The sequence below is a fragment of the Rhinolophus sinicus genome, linkage group LG17 (genome assembly GCF_036562045.2).
Source record: "Rhinolophus sinicus isolate RSC01 linkage group LG17, ASM3656204v1, whole genome shotgun sequence".
NCBI classification, from domain to species: Eukaryota; Metazoa; Chordata; class Mammalia; order Chiroptera; family Rhinolophidae; genus Rhinolophus; species Rhinolophus sinicus.
The window spans coordinates 24,989,620-25,009,337 of NC_133766.1; the positions used below are offsets into that span (position 1 = coordinate 24,989,620).

General features: G+C 39.0%; 1 protein-coding gene and 1 long non-coding RNA gene across 33 annotated transcripts in view; one reads left to right on the forward strand and one right to left on the reverse strand.

The window, feature by feature from the left end:
- The first annotated feature begins 2,368 nt into the window (after positions 1–2,368).
- The window catches only part of CD84 (CD84 molecule), a 79,508-nt gene continuing 62,158 nt past the window's right edge, over positions 2,369–19,718 (forward strand). For 29 of the 31 annotated variants that reach the window (XR_012492991.1, XR_012492993.1, XR_012492995.1 and 26 more), the window contains exon 1: positions 2,369–2,462. Coding sequence is in view for 22 of the 31 variants with exons in the window: in XM_074322478.1 (XP_074178579.1) it covers positions 2,369–2,462 (94 nt within the window). In the remaining 9 variants the exon portion in view is untranslated. The remainder of the gene's footprint in view (positions 2,463–19,718) is intronic. The other 2 variants (XM_074322487.1, XM_019718143.2) reach the window with 2 other exon arrangements.
- The window catches only part of LOC141569385 (uncharacterized), a 34,076-nt gene continuing 27,425 nt past the window's right edge, over positions 13,068–19,718 (reverse strand). For both annotated transcript variants that reach the window (XR_012492999.1, XR_012493000.1), the window contains exons 2-3: positions 18,657–18,812; positions 13,068–15,638 (exon numbers count right to left, since the gene is read on the reverse strand). This is a non-coding gene — a long non-coding RNA (uncharacterized LOC141569385). The remainder of the gene's footprint in view (positions 15,639–18,656; positions 18,813–19,718) is intronic.

A 19,718-nucleotide genomic window follows, 5' to 3' on the forward strand; every position in this document is an offset into this window, starting at 1 on the left:
TTAGTTAATTGTTTGTCCAGTTGGCACAAATTCGTAATGAATAATCCTTCTGATATCAAAAAAGTTGGCAACATTGTTTTGACTTTTGATTTGGACTGGTGGAACTTTTTGGTCGTGGAGAATTAGCTGACTTCCATTGTGCACTTTGACGCTTTGTTTCAGGGTCGTATTGGCACACCCATGTTTCATCACCAGTGATAGCATGGCCCAAAACATCATCTTGCTTCTCCAAAAGGTCTTGACAAACTTTGACTCTCCTTTGCTTTTGTTCATTGGTGAGCTCCTTTGGGACTATTTTTGCACACACCTTTCTCATGCCAAGATTTTCAGTTAAGATTTTCCTAACTGTTTCTCTATCGATGTTTACTTGGTCTGCTATTCTTCTCACAATCAGCCACTGATTTTGATGCACAATTCGACAAATTTTTGCAATGTTTTCATCAGTTCTGCTCATTACTGGCTGCCCTGACCTCTCTTCGTCCGCATTCTCTCCCCTCAGAAAAACGTTTAATCCATTTGTACACTGCAATTTTCTTCATGGCATTATCCCCATAAACTTGGACTAACATGTCCCTGATTTCACTTCCACTCTTGCCAAATTTAACAAGAAATTTAACGTTTATTCGTTGCTCTAATTCAAGCTCAGACATTCTCGCAACAGCACACAAAAACACGCAACAACAATAATGAATGCCACTCAACAAGACACCACCACACATCGACATGAACACAGCTGTGAGACACTGATATACCAAGGTTATGAAACCTTACCAAGCTGTTTGTACAGTATTGCCAATGTAAGCGCACGGTGGCAAGTTTGCAAACTGAATTGTCAGACCTTTTACCTGCATAAAGGCACTCAATTATTCAACATAGAACAAGTATATATGGAGAATGATAAACATGATTGTGTAATTAATGACCCCAGAGGCTCAGGTAACCTAGAAGCTAACTAGCTGACTGTAGGGACCTGGCCCACAGGCAGATGAGCTGGCAGGCTGTCAAAGTCTCCCAGTTCCATGGGAACGCCTAAGAATGTCTAAGTATGGGAACGCTGCTTATCAGACAGCCATTTCTGTACACTGGCCGGCAGTCAAGGTCTCCTAGCTTCTTGAGACACTGTGTACATGATAGCAGGTCTGCACAGCGTGCCAAATGATTTCTCCCACAGAATGCTCTTTGTTTTGCTCTACCTATATAACCCTGCTTCTTCTCTGCCTGTGTGTGGTTCACTACCCCTCAGCCAGCCACCACCAGAGACTCTCCCAGTCAGAAAGTCTCAATAAACCTATGTCGTGCACGCAGCCAACTGGACTGTTGTTTGGGATTGCAGTTTCTCAGGCACAAATCTTAGAACAACTAGGACTCAGTCTGAACACTGGCCGAGGGCTCCTGTAAGGGGGAAAGGCTGTACATAATCTTATTTCGCCCTAAGTCTCAGGGACTAGTTCCTCAGCTTCCTCAGCACTCCCCAAAAGAGCTGGGTTCAAGTTCAAATTGCTTGGCTTTGGGGCCGAAATATTTACACATATTACCATCCCTTACACCCCACACATATAAAAGGCCTTTGTTATCTTCTAACAAGGAGTGGGGGGGCCTCTATTAGAGAGTAATCCTGTGTTTCCTTCAGTTCAATATCATAATATAATTATATTATATATTATATACACTATATACATAATTTATGTAACATATCAGTTCAATACATTATATACATATTTTATATAACATATCAGTTCAATATCATAATTATATTATATATTATATACATTATATACATAATTTAAGTAACATAATTATATAGAATATAATTATTACATAAATAATTTTGTATAATGGAACTACATGTAATTCTATTATGTATTATTACATAGCTATAATTATATAATATTAGTTGCTACCATTTGTGAAGCTCCCATCATGACAGCATATTCTTCCTATTCCCTATCCCCACCATCTTTTGCCTAATAACACTAACTTACTCTTCAGATCTGTCTCAGCTTGATTGTCAGTTCCTTCAGAAAGCCTTCCCCACACTCTCCCAGTTCCCCATATTTTCTCTATTGAAACACTTATCATACTATGTTGGAATTGTCTGTTTAATTGTTGATCTCCACAAGAGGAGAGATCAGTTGCTTTGTTGCTCTTTATATTGCCAGTGCCTAGAATAGTGCCTGCCACATAGTAGACATTCAATAAATATTTGTTGAATAAATAATTAATTAATGCTAGACACTTTATGTTATATAATAGGAAAAAACAGCATAATATATAGACCAATGTTTCCAAAATCAGTTAGTTCACACTTCCTTTTTTTTTTTTTTTTTTTTTTTAAAGCACTAATAGGAACAAAAAAACTCAAGTGAAAATGACTCTGCTGGAAGAGTGCCATTCTAGGCACAGACCCAGGAAGAAGATGGCGCAGCACTACATATGGATCTTGCTCCTTTGCCTGCAAACCTGTAAGTTCTGACCCTTACTGATTCCCGCCTAGTTTTCTATTAAATTTTAGAGATTGTCCTTAAGGAAGACATTGAAATGCCCTTTTGATCTGTTTTAACAGAAACACCCTGGGTCTCAAAAGGAATCCAACTGGATGAGGGCAGACTTAAGATCCTAATTGTTTTTCAGCTTCAGAGTTTATATTTCTGAATTTTGTCTGTGTCCAGTCTCTAAAGACCTGAGACAAACCCTTCTGCTCAGGAGAGTCAGCACTTGGTAGACCCACTCAGAAAGCACAGCAAAAGAATAAAAATCTAAAACCTTGAATAACTTAAAAACAGTTTCTTTTTAGCATTAGAATGTGTTGTATAGTTTTTGACAGATATGTCCTTCCCAATTTTATTTTGTTGCTCTATCAGATTAGAGTAGTGCATGACTGTAATTATCATTTTAAAAACTTCATCTCTGGAAGCTCCCTTTGTTTTCTTTTTTTCTTTTTTTTTTTTTAATTTATTGGGGTGACAATTGTTAGTAAAATTACATAGATTTCAGGTGTACAGTTCTGTATTACATCATCTATAAGTCCCATTGTGTGTTCACCACCCAGAGTCAGTTCTTCCATCACCATAGATTTGATCCCCCTTACCCTCATCTCCCACCCCCCATCCCCCTTACCCTCTGGTAACCACTAAACTATTGTCTGTGTCTAAAGCACATTCAGAGCGATTGTTCTGCTTCTATCTTCCGAAAAGTCTCTAAAACAAATGAGGAAGAGGTTATTTTCCCTATATTACAAATTCATTAGGTCTCAAAAAAATGGAGGATTTGAACTAAAAACTCTGTTTTTCTTACTTATGGCTTAACAGTAAACTATAAAGGACAGATGAATATTATTTGTTATTAGTACAAAGAAAACTATGCAACACTAACAGTTCTGGCAGTGTTTTGTCATTGTATATATTATTTCATTAAATCTAAACAAATGCCTTGTTTATATAAATTCGACTATGTTTGGCACTTCTAAACATACTTGTATTATCTCTTACCAACTCTGAAAATGCACTAGCAAATTCCTGGCATGAGTTAGACAACAGAGATCTAGTGGGTTAGGATATCCTGAAAAGGTAGAATAAATGGTCTCTCTAGTTCTCTTGACCATTTAAAGTTGTAGCTCTTTTAATTTGAGCTTCATAGAGATTGCAACCACTATGCAAGCCAAGTTTTTGGAGTCTATGCTACTCACCCTGACATGGCAGATGGAAAATGCAAGTAGATAGGGAAAAGAGTTGGAAAGAACCTAAGTGGAAATCTAGGGATGTCCCCAATCTTCCAGAGAAGGGTGGCATTTGCTATCACTTAATATGCAAAGCATTCTATAATTTTTATGCCTACACTCTCATGTGATCCGTACTAAAACCACTGCAATAAGCAAGATAGATATTATTAATCCTATCATGCAAAAAACGTACAAATTATGATTAGGTTAAACAATTTCACCTGAAATTTTACAACCTAAAATTGGTAAAGCTGATAATGAACATTGGTTTCTCTAATCCCAAAGCTATAGTTCTTTCTGCTCCGCACTTTTTCTGACCTCTTCACTCATTAAGTTTTCAAATCCTTGATGCTCTTCAAGGCTTAACACATGCTAAAAGACATCTGTATGATACACTTGCTTCATTTACTGAACCTGAAATTGAACTTGTCAAATCAACTGGCAATGAATCATTCATTCATTAGCTTTATGACCTTGGGAAAGTTACATAAGCTCAAACTGTTGTTTTGACTTCAAAATGGGGAAATTTTTTATTCCAGCAGTTGATACATACTACAGTAGGATTGTTTTGAGAATCAAAATGATAATTCATGTATAACACTTGGCATAGTACCTGAATATAGTAAGTGCTTAACAAATATTAGCTAAAGCTATTGTTTTCCACACTCACTTTTCCCGTAGTAGTAGGAAGAGCCAGGGCTTTATTGTACAGAGATCCTGGGCACAGCTCCTCTCTTTGGGATGATCCAAGGAACATGCGCAGGAGAAAAGGTGTTGGGAGTTTGAGCTCAGGTGTGGGTTGTTGGGATTCTGGAGAGGAAACCAGGCATGAGATATTCATTTTGTCAGCGACCCATGAAATCAGGGGTGGAGGTTTATTTTTATAGAAGTAAAACCAGAAGTACTTTCACATACATTTTCCTTTACTGAATGGATCTGTTTGCCACTTAAAGGTTATTCCAGAAACATTTCCTGGCAAAGGTGGTTCCTTATGTTTAGCATTGGGCTTATGAATCAACACTGATTTCATGCACTTCCCTGGAACTCAGAGCAGTAGAAGCAGTGGAGAAAGGAAGTTAGGAATCCCCCTTTTCCCTTGAAATCACTGAAATAAGAGAAGTCTGAGTGTGTAATTCATGCCTCTTCCATGTTGGAAAATTTTTCTCTAAGAACTAAGACTCAGAGGCTTATGTTCTGGTCTCAACTTTCTCATCATGACTGGTGAATCCTGTGATTCTGGCTGTCCCTCCAAGTATCTTACAAGCCACCCCCGCTCTAGATTAGAAGGCAGGAGAATCCACCACTTTTGCTCCATGACCATTTCCCTCTATATGTTTTCTCTACATGCAATTTTAATTCTTCCTTTTCTCTACATCTTTCTTGCTTCAGTTTCTTCAACCCTTTCCCGTGCTCTTTTCTCCTATCTCCCATCAATAATAGTAATAACTAACCATTTATGGAGCAAATACTACATGTCTGGCATTACTCTAAGTAGTCTACATTTATTAATTTATTTAATCCTCACAATACCCTATGAGATGGGTACTATTAATATCTCAAGTTTATAGGTGAAAACATTGAGACACAGAAGACTGGAGGTCATTTAGCCAAAAAGTGGAGGAAGTAGGATTTGACTTTCTGTGTCTCTAGATTTAACCACTGTCTTTACCCACTGCAAAGCTGAAGGGGAATAAAATGTTGTTATTACTATTGATTTTTACCACATTGGGGGATTTCTCAGTGATAATTTATTCCCAGCAAGAGAGAATTATTCAGGGAGCGACTGGGACTGTCTCTATACCCACCTGTAGAGGAGGGTGGGATTGGTGGGCAGACCTTCACCAAAAACAAAAGTTTAGGCATGCCAACAAGGCAGAATATCCGAGTAAATGACCATATCTAGACACAGTTCAAGCACCATTCACATCAATATAATTTGCGTTAACCTGAAGTACCTTCTTAAAAATAAACAAGGGTCCAATATCAACAAGACCTTGAGTTCTATCTAATATTGAGCACAGTCATGGAGCATTTCAGCAGTTGATACTTAAAAGTCCAAGAAGTGGGGGCAGACGGGTGGCTCAATTGGTTAGAGCACGAGCTCTGGGCAACGGGGCTGCTGGTTCGATTCCCACATGGGCTGGTGAGCTGTGCCCTCCACAACTAGAATGAAGTCAATAAGTTGCCGCTCAGCTCCCAGGTGGCCAGATGGCTCAGTTGGTTGGAGTGCTGCTGGCTCTTAAACACAAGGTGGCCGTTTTGACTCCTTAACTCCCTCAAGGGATGGTGGGCTGCATCCCCTGCAACTAACAACCACAACTGGGCCTGGAGCTGAGCTGTGCCCTCCACAATTAAGATTGAAAGGACAACAACTTGACTTGGAAAAGTCCTGGAAGTACACACTGTTCCCCAATAAAGTCCTGTTCCTTTCCCCAGTAAAATAAAATAAAGTCCAAGAAGTGAGTAGGCCCATCTAGATATCTGTCCATGAATAATTATGCCCCATCCATCATCCTGGGTGTTAGAGACAGAATTTCGTGCCTGGAGAAGAGTCCTGGCAGGAGCTACTTGCCATTGGTCCAAAGTCCTTGCAGAGAAAACCTTCGAGACAAACATAAAGCCTCTGTACTAGAAAGAGGTTTGAGCAGATACTCAGAAAGGGCTCGAAAGCAGAATCCCAATTATAGAAATGGAAAAATATATTCTGTATTTGAGTATCAGCTCAAAAATCCAGTTTCCAAATAGGCTGGGAAGCTTGCATCCTTGTGATAACACAGGACTCCAGTAGGAGGGAGTAAAGACCCAACGTGTCAGCCTGATAGTGGGAAACAGCCCTGGAGATCATGGTGATTGACAAAAAAGCCAGAGTGCCTTCACAGTAGGAGCCCAAAAGTTAGTCCCTGGCCACTCAGGATACCCAAATATTTCCTGAAATAAAACTTTCTTGTCTTGAACCTCAGAGAAGTATGAATCTGCAAGTTTGGAAGTAACTAGGCTCATTTAGGTGGAAACTGGAAAAGAAAGAGGTATGATTAATCAGTCTGGGGACTGATGTAGTACCTACGTTTTTTTGTTATACTCAATTTTTCATTATACACCAAGAGAGGGAAGTAGTGATAAAAGAGTGGGTGGCCAAGATCTTATCTCTGTTTTGAGAATTAGTGTTTGTTTTGAAGAAGCAGATTCAAGTCAACCCAAATCTCAATAAAGATGATACAAGGTGTGATAAAAAATATGGTGAACGCTTAAATTAAAAACAACAGATGATGTAATAGAAATGATGGCATGAGGTGTGCCTCTTGAAATCTCCCCTGGAATTTATAACAAATTGAACAACTGTAATTCCACAAAGGACCCCTGCACAGAAGACAGGCAAGACTAAGAGACGCACAATTGAAATCATCTAAAGGTGGACAAATTGGGCAAGGGAAGCGGGAAGTGCACAGACGCAGGCCATGCAGGTGCATGAAGCAGACCGAGCTTGGAGCTCCGAGCTCCCTGCATTCTCCAGCTACTGCAGTCACTGGAGAGGGAAGAATTCAAAATGCTAGCACTCCCCTTATGGCCCACAGTCCCACCTGAGCGATCAGCGTATAATACAGCTTAACCCAATGCACTCAATGCAGAGACCTCAGAGCAAAGACTGAGGGAAGAAGGGTTAAAACAGAGGTTTAAACCTTCATTGCCAAGCAAAGGATAGAAGACTTAGGTACAGAGCCCAGCCAACCCCTTCCTACCCTCCCAGAGCTCCCCCCACCCTCACCCTCCCAGTGCTAAAAGCGGAATGGTAGCACTGTCACATCAAAAGAACAGAATATTGGCAGTTCCGAGAACCACGGCCTGCAGCCAGACTTGCAGCCCAACTAGTTCTGGTGAAGGGCAGGGAGCCCTGGGTGCAGAACGGGCTGTGCTGGTGGTTGCTGCCATTGCTCACAGCCACCTCTCACAACCCCACCCTGTTCCCACCCCCAGCTATCTGGGCAGATCCCTGCTGGAGTAGACAGAGCCACTGAAACACACAGGCCTTGAATCTGGTGCAGGAAGAGCTTTGGAACTTCAGAAGCTTTCCACATCCCCCAACAGAGGAAGTACCCTGAGACCCAGGCATGCTGCTCACAGAGGAGAAGCCCACTTTCCATGGAATGCCCCTATTGTGTGAGAAGCTGAAACAGTGCAGAGAAAATGTAACACTACAGCATGAGAGAGAATTAAAGGCTGCAGTTGAAAAGAAAATAAAGTATTCTACCAACACCTACTGGCAAGCAAAGGAAAGACCTCTTCCTACCAACCTGTTGCAGAACCCACTCCTGTAGATGCCTAGGAAAATAAATAATAATTTACTAACTGCCATGAATAATCAAGGTAACAAGGCAACTAAGAAAGAAAATGAAAAGTCTCCAGAAAATGAACTTAAAGACATGGAAATATGTGACTTAATGACAGAGAATTCAAGATAGCCGTTCTGAAAAAACTCAGTGAGATACAAGAAAACACACACAAGCAGGTTAATAAACTCAGAAACACAATCAAAGAACAAAATGAACATTTCACCAAAGGGCATGAAATTTTTAAAAAGAACCAAATAAAATTTCTGAAGATTAAATACTCAATTAAATAAATGAAGAATGAAATAGCCAACTTAGGTAATAGAGCTGACCAGATGAAGGAAAGAATCCTTCACATCAAAGATAGAAATCTGGAAATGACACAGATGGAAGAAGAGAGAGACTTGAGAGTTAAAAGAAATAAAAGAACTCTACAAGAACATTCTAATTCCATCAAAAAAAGCAATATAATGGGGCCGACCTGGTGGCTCAGGCGGTTAGAGATCTATGCTCCTAACTCCGAAGGCTGCCGGTTCAATTTCCACATGGGTCAGTGGCCTCTCAACTACAAGGTTGCCAGTTCGATTCCTCAGGTCCCACAAGGGATGATGGGCTCCGCCCCCTGCAAATAAGATTGAACATGGCACCTTGAGCTGAGCTTCCTCCCGGATGGCTCAGTTGGTTGGAGCACGGGCTCTCAACCACAAGGTTGCCAGTTCAATTCCTCGAGTCCCGCAAGGGATGGTGGGCAGCGCCCCCTGCAACTAAGATTGAACATGGCACCTTGACCTGGCAACTAAGATTGAACATGGCACCTTGACCTGAGCTGCCACTGAGCTCCCAGATGGCTCAGTTGATTGGAGTGCGTCCTCTCAACCACAAGGTTGCCGGTTCCACTCCTGCAAGGGATGGTGGGCTGTGCCCCCTGCAACTAGAAACGGCAACTGGATCTGGAGCTGAACTGTGCCTTCCACAACTAAGATTGAAAGGACAACAACTTGACTTGGAAAAAAGGCCTGGAAGTACACACTGTTCCCCAATAAAAGTCCTGTTCCCCTTCCCCAATAAAATCTTTAAAAAAAAAAAAAAAAAGCAATATAAGAATAATGGGCATACCAGGAGGAGAACAAAGAGAGAAGGAAACAGAGAGTATATTCAAACAATAACCAATGAAAACATCCTAAACATGTGGAAAGAACTGGATCCTCGAATCCAAGAAGCAAATAAAACACCTAATTATCTCAACCCCAACAGGCCTTCTCCAAGGCACATTGTATTGAAGCTGTCAAAAATTAACAACAAAGAAAGAATCCTCAAGGCAGCTAGGGAAAAGAAGATGGTAACCTACAAAGAAAAACCCATTAGGTTATTATCAGATTTTTCAGCAGAAACTCTACAAGCCAGGAGGGAGTGGACTCAAATATTCAAACAATTGAAAGACAGAAATTATGAGCCAAGAATAATACATCCAACAAAGATATCCTTTAGATATGAAAGAAGAATAAAGACCTTTCCAGACATTCAGAAGCTAAGGGAATTTTCTAACACACAACCTGCACTACAAGAAGTACTGCAGGAACCTGTTTGATTAGCATAAATAGGGATAATTTGTGACAACAAAAACATAAGATGTCTGAACCAGCATAAGGGAATGGAGAAAATAAGCATGCTGAAGAAAATGGAATACTCTAAATATGAAACTTTCTTTTAAATAAACTTAAGGTAGCCACTCAAAAAATATCCAGAAATGAAATGTACAACATAATTAAAGAACAGAGGGAAAAACCAGAGAATACCACCACACTGAAAAAATAGCAACAAAAAGGCAAAGAAACAATGGAGACACAGTCCTACCAGAAAACCAAAGATGGAATGATAGGAAATCCTCCTATATCAACAATCACCTAAATGTAAATGAACTAAACTCACCAGTAAAAAGGCAGAGTAGAAGATTGTACTGAAAAACTAAACCCAACCATGTGCTGCCTCCAGGAGACATATTTCAGCTATAAGGACAAATATAGACTTAAAGTGTAAGGGTGGAAACTGACATTCCCAGCAAATGGTATCCAGAGAAAATCAGGTGTAGCCATATTGATATCAGATGAAACAAACTTCAGTATAAAAAAGGTAACAGAGACAAAGATGGACATTTCATAATGGCAAAAGCAATTATACAAAAGAAGACATAACAGTCATCAATATTTATGCCCCCAATCAGGGAGCACCAAAATATACCAAGCAACTACTAACAGAACTAAAGGGAGAAATTGACCAAAATGCAGTTATAGTAGGGGAATTAAATACATCATTGACAGCTATGGACAGATCATCCAAACAGAAAATAAATTTAAAAAATATCAGCCCTAAATGACACATTAGATGAAATAAACATAATTGACATTTATAGAGCACTTCATCTTAGAACATCAGACTATGCATTTTTTTCTAGTGTACATGGATCATTCTCAAGGATAGACCATATACTGGGACATAAAACTAGCCTCAGCAAATTTAAGAAGATTGTAATCATCCCAAGCATACTCTCTGATCACAAGGTTTTGAAATTGGATATCAACTGCAAAAATAAAACAGGAAAAACCACAACTATGTGGAGATTAAATAAAATACTTTTAAGGAACAACTGTGTCAAAGTAGAAATAAGAAGAGAAATAAAAAAATACATAGAAACAAATGAAAATGAAAATACATCCTACTAAAGTGTTTGGGATGCAGCAAAAGCAGTTTTAAGAAGAAATTTATATCATTCCAGGTCTACCTCAAGAAACAAGAAAAATCCCAGATAAACAACCTCACATTACACCTTAAAGAACTAGAAAAGGAACAAATAAAACCCAAAGTCAGCAGAAGGAAGGAAATAATAAAAATCAGAACAGAGCTGAACTAAATGAAATAGAGAAAAAAAAAGACTATAGGAAAAAATTAATGTGACAAAGAGCTGGTTCTTTGAAAAAATTAATAAAATTGACAAACTCTTGGCAAGACTCACTAAGATAAAAAGAGAAAAGATGCAAATAAAACAAAATCAGAAATGAAAGAGGGGAAGATATCACAGATGCCACAGAAATACAAAGGATTATCCAAGAATACTATGAAGGACTATATGCCACCAAATTCAACAACCTAGAAGAAATGGACAAGTTCTTAGAAACATATAGCCTTCCAAGGCTGAACCATGAAGAACTGGAAAATCTGAATAGACCAATCACCAGTAAGGAAATTGAATCAGTCATCCAAAACCTTCCCAAAAGCAAAAGTCCAGGACCAGATGGCTCCACTAGTGAATTCTATCAAACATTCTAGATCGAATACCTGTCCTACTCAAGCTCTTCCAAAAATTGAAGAAGAGCCAATACTCTCTAACTCATTTTATGAGGCCAACATTACCCTGATACCAAAAACAAGTAAGGATGACACAAAAAAAGAAAATTACAGACCAATATCTCTGATGAATACAAATGCAAAAATCCTAAACAAAATTCTAGCAAATCGAATGCAACAATGCATTAAAAAGGTTTTACATGAGGACAAAGTGGGGCACAAGGATGGTTCAACACATGCAAATCGATCAATGTGATATACCACATAAACAAAATAAAGGGCAAAAATCATAGGATTATATCAATAGATACAGAAAAAGCTTTTCACAAGATACATCCATTTATGATTAAAACACTTAATGAAACAGGTATAGAAGGAAAATACCTTAACATAATAAAGGCCATATATGACAAACCCTCAGCTAATATCATAATTAACGGTGAAAAACTGAAGCCCTTTTCTCTATGTTCAGGAACACGACAGGGCTGTTCCGCTATCACCTCTGCTTTTCAACATAGTGTTGGAAGTCCTCGCCAGAGCAATCAGGCAAGAGAAAGAAATAAAAGGCATCCAAATTGGGAATGAAGAAGTTAAATTGTCACTTTTTGCAGATGACATGATGCTATATGTATATAGAAAACCCTAGACTCCACCAAAAAGCTGTTAGAAACAATAAACGAATACAGTAAAGTTGCCGGCTACAAAATCAACGTACAAAAGTCCATTGCCTTCCTAAATACTAACAATGAAATCTCAGAAAAAGAAATAAATAAACAATTCCTTTTGCAACTGCAACAAAAAGAATAAAATACCTAGGAATAAACTTAACCAAGGATGTGAAAGACCTATATGCTGAAAACTGTAAGACATTTTTAAAAGAAATTGAAGAAAACACAAAGAAATGGAAAGACATTCCGTGCTCATGGATTGGAAGAATCACCATAGTTAAAATGGCCGTATTACCCAAAGCAATAAACAGATTTAATGCAATCCCCATCAAAATACCAATGGCATTTTTTAAAGAAATAGAACAAAAAAATCGTCATATTTTTATGGAACCATAAAAGACTGCAAATGGCCAAAGCAATCCTAGGAAAAAAGAACAATGCTGGAGGTATCACACTCCTTGATTTCAGCTTATACTACAGGGCAACAATAATCAAAACAGTATGATAGTGGCAGAAAAATAGACACACAGACCAATGGAATAGAATTGAGAACCCAAAAATAAACCCACATAAATATGGACAGATAATTTTTGACAAAGAAGCCAAAAACATACAATGGAGAAAAGACAGCCTCTTCAATAAATGGTGCTGGGAGAATTGGAAAGCCATGTGCAAAAGAATGAAACTGGACTGCTATCTGTCACCATGTACCAAAATTAATTCAAAATGGATCAAAGACTTAAGCATAAGACCTGAAACAATAAACTGCATAGAAGAAAACATAGGTACTAAACTTATGGACCTTGGGTTCAAAGAGCATTTTATGAATTTGACTCCAAAGGCAAGGGAAGTAAAAGCTAAAATAAATGAATGGGACTATATCAAACTTAAAAGCTTCTGCACAGCAAAAGAAACCATCAACAAAATAAAAAGACAACCAACAAAATGGGAGAAGATTTTTGCAAACAACACCTCCAATAAGGGGCTAACATCCAAAATACATAAGGAATTCATAAAACTCAATAACCAAAAAAAAAAAAAAATCCAATTTAAAACTGGGCAGAGGACCTGAAAAGACATTTCTCCAAAGAGGCCATACAAACGGCCAAGAGCCGTATGAAAAAATGCTCAACATCACTCACTAATCATCAGAGAAATGCAAATAAAAACCACAATGAGGTATCACCTCACCCCAGTCAGAATGGCTATCATCAACAAGACAAATAGTAACAAGTGTTGGAGACGCTGTGGAGAAAAAGGAACCCTCATACACTGTTGGTGGGAATGAAGATTGGAGCAGCCACTATAGAAGGCAGTGTGGAGGTTCCTCAAAAAATTACAAATTGAATTACCGTATGACCCAGCAATCCCTCTCCTGGGTATCTACCCAAAAAAATCTGAAAACATTTATCCATAAAGACAAGTGTGCTCAAATATTCATTGCAGCTTTATTTACGGTGGCCAAGACATGGAAACAACCAAAGTGTCCTTTGATAGATGAATGGATAAAGTAGTTGTGGTATATATATACACAATGGAATACTATTCTGCTATAAGAAAAGATGAAATAGCATCATTTGCGACAACATGAATGGAGTTTGAGATTATAATCCTAAACAAAGTAAATCAGACAGAAAAAGTCGAGAACCATATGATCTAATTGATATGTGGTATAGAAAACTGAAAACAACAAAAGAACAAGACAAACAAATGAAGAAACAAAAATTCATAGACAGTGGTTACCAGAGGGTAAGGGGAGAGGGGATAGTAGATGAGGGTAAAGGGGTCAAATATGTGGTGATGGAAAGAGAACTGACTCTGGGCGATGAACACACAATGTGATATATATGTAGATGATGTATTACAGAATTATACACCTGAAATCTATGTAACTTTACTAACAATTGTGACCCCAATAAACTTTAATTAAAAAAATTATTACAGTAAAAGACACATTGCTATTAATCTCCCTCAATATACTCCCCTTGCTTCGATCACACTTATCCCATCATTCTTGCCACTTTCTGAAGCAGTTCTGGAAGTCCTCTTTCATGAGTGTCTTTGGTTGTGCTATCATGGCTGCCTTGATGTCCTGAATCATTTTGACTTTGGGGAAGAGCCTGAAGTTGCACAGTGCCAGATCTGGTGAATAAGGTGGATGAGGACACACTGGAATATTTTTATTTGCCAGAAATTGACATACCAGAAGCAACACATGATACAGAGCATTGTCATGATGAAGGATGAAACCATTCGCCCATTTCATGTTAATGTGTTGTTTGTGATCCATGATTTATGGCACACTTTAAAACACACCTTTGCTCAACCATGGCTCACACCCTACTGACTACACTGAACAAATTGAAACTTGTCACACACTGTTACTAAGGTTCGATGCCTCGATTCCTGCCTTTTCGTTGGATGGCACTTGGCAGCAGCATTCACCATATTTTGTGACCACAGTGGTTAACATTCAACTGTATTGTTTGGTCACATCTCGTATAAAGTTAAAAAAATAAAATGTAGCAGAATATACTGTTGTATGGGGGTGGTAGTTTTCGTTCCTTAAAACCTCATGACCAAAGACTTTCCAACCTCGTGGAGAATGAGGCTGGAAAACCAGCTACGCAACCCTTTGCTTTTTTTCCTATTTCCCTTCACTCAGTATGGCTGGTTATAAACAACTCTCTTGAGTGCTACAGGGTGCAGCTATCTCTAAGTTGCCCTTCCAGGCCTGCAACTCAGGGAGGTTTCATTACCATTTATTGATCTAGGAGGCAGTGGCTAAGATAAGAGGAGGGGAAGGTTAGCTAGTGCCACCCCCCATAAAAAACAACAACAACAAAATACTTAAAGGATCCTTAGCTAAAGGATCCTTTAAAAAGGAGAGGGTTTCGGTAGCTGTTAAGCAACAATACACTCTTCCTCATTTCCACTCTCATTAATAGATACACGTTGACATTCTTTAGCATTTCCTCAATACTTCAACTCTTTTTTGTCCCTTAAGAATTGCTTGGGAGTATGATTTTAATCTCTGTAACAGTGCTTCTTTGTTTTATACAACAGGCACATAGGATGTCTAGTATATGCCAGGCACTTTTCTAACAGTTTTATAAATATTAATTCATTGAATTTTCAAACACTTTTATGAGGTAAGTGCTCCTGTTAGCTTCATTTTAAAGCTGATAAAAGTGAGGCAGAGAGGTTGCTAACTTTCCCAAGGTCTTGTGGCTAATACCTGACAGGGCCAGGATTAAACTCAGGTAATATGACTCTTTATCACTAAGTCATGGTGCCTCACACGGGAACAGGCGGAGGGTGATCCTCATGGCAAGACCCTCTATGGAGTCTCTAGATTCTTCTCCATTGGTACACACACTTGAGGGCACTTTCACTTCAGTTCATCCGCATAACTCCTCAAGTGGCAGAGCATATATTTTTTATTTAATTTACCAACTAGAATCTTGAGACAGCAGGTAGGTGATTTATTCATGTCATTTAGCTAGTTGGTAACAAAGCCTTAAGTAGAATATGTTTCTTGATCCTTAGTTCAGGACCCACATTGTCAATCCCCATCTTGTGGACCTATGGAAAAAAAAAAAAAATTTTTGCAAATAGCATGAGAATATTGAATGGAAAGAAGTTACATTTAGCCAACTGTTCCTTCTTGTTAATCAGTTTATACCCTGAACCTTCCACAACAAAATACAGGGACCAGTAAAGAGTTCTCTCTTGCCGTCACTCTCTCATGCTCTGAGTTTTTCTGCCGTGCTTTTTGTTGCTAGAAAAAAGGTAATTGGGTCAGCAGCCAAAAAAGTATTCATTCTTTCAACAAACATTTAATAATCATCTACTCAGTTGCTAGGGAAATGGTAGTGACAAAAACAAAGATTCTGCATTCATGGTAATTACATTCTAGTGGGGTGGGGGCTAGGGAAGACGATACATAGATATATACATACAATGTTTTCATAGTGATGCTTTGAAGAAAAATAAAGTAAAGCAAGGCAATAGAGAGTGATGGGAGGGGATTGCTGCTTCAAACATGGTGATCAGAAAACCTCCCTCCGAAGAGATGACATTGGAGCAGAGTTTCACAGTGAAGGAGTGCTAGAAAGAGTGTTGTTGAAAAGGAGAACAGCAAATGTAAAATCTCTAAGACAACAGCTAAGTGTTTCTGGCCTGTTTGAAGAAGGAGGAAGCCAGTGTGGTTAGAGTGAGGGAGGGAGAAAGGGTAGGAGATGAAAAGAGCAAGGGAGGGGCCAGAACAAGTAGGGCTTAGTAAATGACGATGGCAAAGAGTATGAAAAGAGACTCGGGAGCTCCCCATAACCCCAAGTGGACATTGTCTTTGTTTTTCATAGAATCTAAGGAGAACTATGAGGTTTTAGGTCTAATTGCCCTCTTCATTGTCATAAATGTTTTATATTTCAAAACATTTTAAAATTCTACCCAATACTTCTTTAGTAAGTTCCTCCCGCTCAACTCTGAAGAATTTCTATCTCTGAAGAAATCTCTATCTCAGTTAAAGTCCTCCTACCCCATTAATATTTCTAACCTAGACAAAGTTTCTGATTTTTTTCCCAAATACCTTTCTTTTTCTCATAATCTATTGCCTTCTTCCAGTTAGTGGTTTTTGGCAGCTACTTTTTCATGAAATGTACATTTGTAAAGTCCATCCATACACATGGATTCATTAAGGGAAACAGGAGTTACTAGCTAATGCACAGAAAGGCATATTAGGCTGGGAAATGTGCCAACTTTCCCTCCAGGACGGGAAGGCCACCTCCAATAAACAGCTTGTCCAGAGTGCTCTCTGTCCAAGCTGGTGTCATCCTTCCCCTTGGGTTCCCTCTCACTATAACTATCTAGGGGGCATAACGAAGGTATTTTTCTATTTATGCCCACATCCTAGGGTTCCATTCTTTTTTTGCCTTTGCTTCTCTTCGAGAAGCACTGCCTTTCTGCTAACCTTCCCTTCTGTGTTCTGGCATACGACAGTCAGGAAACTACACTCACTGAGAGATGTTATAAATGTGGGTCACCTCTTCTTCACTGAGCTCCCAAGGCTGCTCAGCAATCCTTTCATTGCCTTAATCAATCTCGGGTAGACTTCCCAGGGTGTTCCTTGTAGTAGCATTTCCTCAAAATTTGTACATTCATCAAATAGTAATAGCAACTACCATTTGTATGTGTCAGGCATTCTGCTAAGTGCCTTATCTTCTTAATTGCAGTAATAGTTATCCATATTTTAGAGGTGAGGAACTTGAGGATCACAGAATGGTAATGATGTTCTCAAGATAATATAACTAGGTTCAAAACCTGTGTTCCTAATCTTTTTACTTCCTAGCTAGTCCCACCCTGGCCTCTTTACACTTGTCAGATAGTCTCACATCCTACATTGCTAAAGAGATGAAGGCCATCAAGTATAAGTGTCTTCTATTTTATCCACTTTATAATAATAAAGTGTCCACTATGTACCAAACACCTTCTGTCTGTGTTCACAGCAATGTATAAGGCAGGCACTATCATATCCCATCTTGTAGTAAAGTGAGACAAAGTCTCAGTAAATGGCAGGGACTGAACCTGGCTCAAACCTGTGTTCTCTTCACCTCACCAGAAAACCTTTCTTCTACCTCCACCTCCAACACCACCTCAAAATACTCTTATCCTTTCACTCATCCTTTCCTTTTTCCCTTCCACTTCAGAAGACGGTATGGCCCTACCTGGTTGGAAACCTATGCATATACCCTCCACTGCCCACCATTTACCTTCCATCTTTAGTTCCACAACAGGCCTTTGTATAATGCACAGAGCTGGATCTGGGGATTTGAAGGTAAGCTCCCTGGACTCAACTCATTCACAGTGCCCAGAAACAGACACATGGATTCATAACTAGCACACAATTTGGCAAGTACTATGAGAAAGAAACACAGAGTTGCAGAGAGCCCATGAGTAGGAGCAACTAACCTAAGGCGGGGCCAACCAGGGAAATCTCTATCTGCTCTCCCTTCATACCACCCCTTCCCCACCAGTCTTTTCTATTTTGAAACAAAATCAAATAAATTAATTTTACTTGACTCTCTTGCTACTGTTCTATATGATCACCTCTTTTTCACTGCCAAGCTTCTTCACTTTCTTACCACCTGTTCTTTCCTCAACCTTCTACACCCTGGCCTCCATTTGAATCATCTTACTTGCACTGTATTCTCAAAGGCCATCAATAACCTCCTAATAGACAAATCTAGGGGCCATTTTCAATCTTTATCCCACTTGAACACTCTGACTCAATTAGAAATCAGTAACAACCCCCTTCTTGAGACTCTTTCTCCTCTTGGGTCCCATGGCACTGTCCACTATTGGTGCCTGTCTTGCCACTTGGTCTATTCAGTTTTTTGTTTGTTTGTTTGTTTAGTGCCTCTTCTATAATTGAGCACTGTTCACAAGGCTCAGCCGTGAACTTCACCTTACTCTTCCTGAATGACCCTCTTCTCTTCAATCACCTCCTCTCTGTGGATTCCTACACTGCTTCCATTTGTTTGATAGCAAGTGACAGAGACTCAAAAATAAGAAGGGCTTAAAGAAGAAAGAAATTTCCTGTACATGTAAAAAAAACATCCAGAGTTGGCAGTTCCATCAGTAGAATAATTCACATGGTCATCAGGGATCCACACTTTTTCAATCCACCATTATCAGTACTTGGCTTCATCCTCTTGATCCAAAATGTCTGTCTGAGATCCAGCTGCCGTGACATTCAGCCTGCAAAAAGCAAGAAAGAGATGAAGAAAGCAAAGTCCCCTATTCTTAAAGACACAAAAGTTATACACAACACTTCTATTTTCATCCCATTGACCTGAACTTAGTCATATGACCAAATTAGCTAGTAGAAACCTGAGCAATGTAGTCTCTATTCTTGCTGACTACATGCCCTGATGCAAATTAGGCATTCTTTTACTAAGAATGAAGGAGAGAATAAATATTGGAAAACAACTAGAAGAATTGGCCACAGTCCCCCCTCCCCAAATACTTCAAGCCCATTCTCTCTCCTTATTTTCTATCCTTCCAACTGTTTACTTGGACGGTCCCTCACCATCCTAAATTCAATATTTCTAACACTAAACTTATCTTCTACTTTTGACTTTATTCCAAAACAAACTGAATAGATTTTTCCACTGACATGAAGTAGACTCTCAAAATATATTGTTGAACAATTGAATTCTATTATATGCCTCCTTATTCCTTGCCTTTCTTTGTGCTATCTCTCAAATTTAGCCTTTTTTTTTCCATTCCCATTATCATCCCCCAGTTAATGCCAAGATGGCTATGATAGCCTCTGAAATGGTTCTCAAGCCCAGCTTCTCGTTCCTCTTACTCTTCCTATATATCATTACTATATGACTATGATCCTAAAACATCATTTTAATCTCCATCCTCAAAACTTCAATATCTCCCCTCTGCCTGTGATGTAGATCTCAAACTCAAGGCTGTCCCAAATCTAAACCATATCTCTTTATATCTCCAGCCTTATCTCTCTCTACTCCATTATGCAAATCTATACTCATTTGAACTACATCACATGTTCTCCTGCTTCTAAATTTTTAATTCAGGACCCAAAGACCTGAGAAACCCATCCTTTCCTTTTCTACCTGGTAAAATTCTACTTGT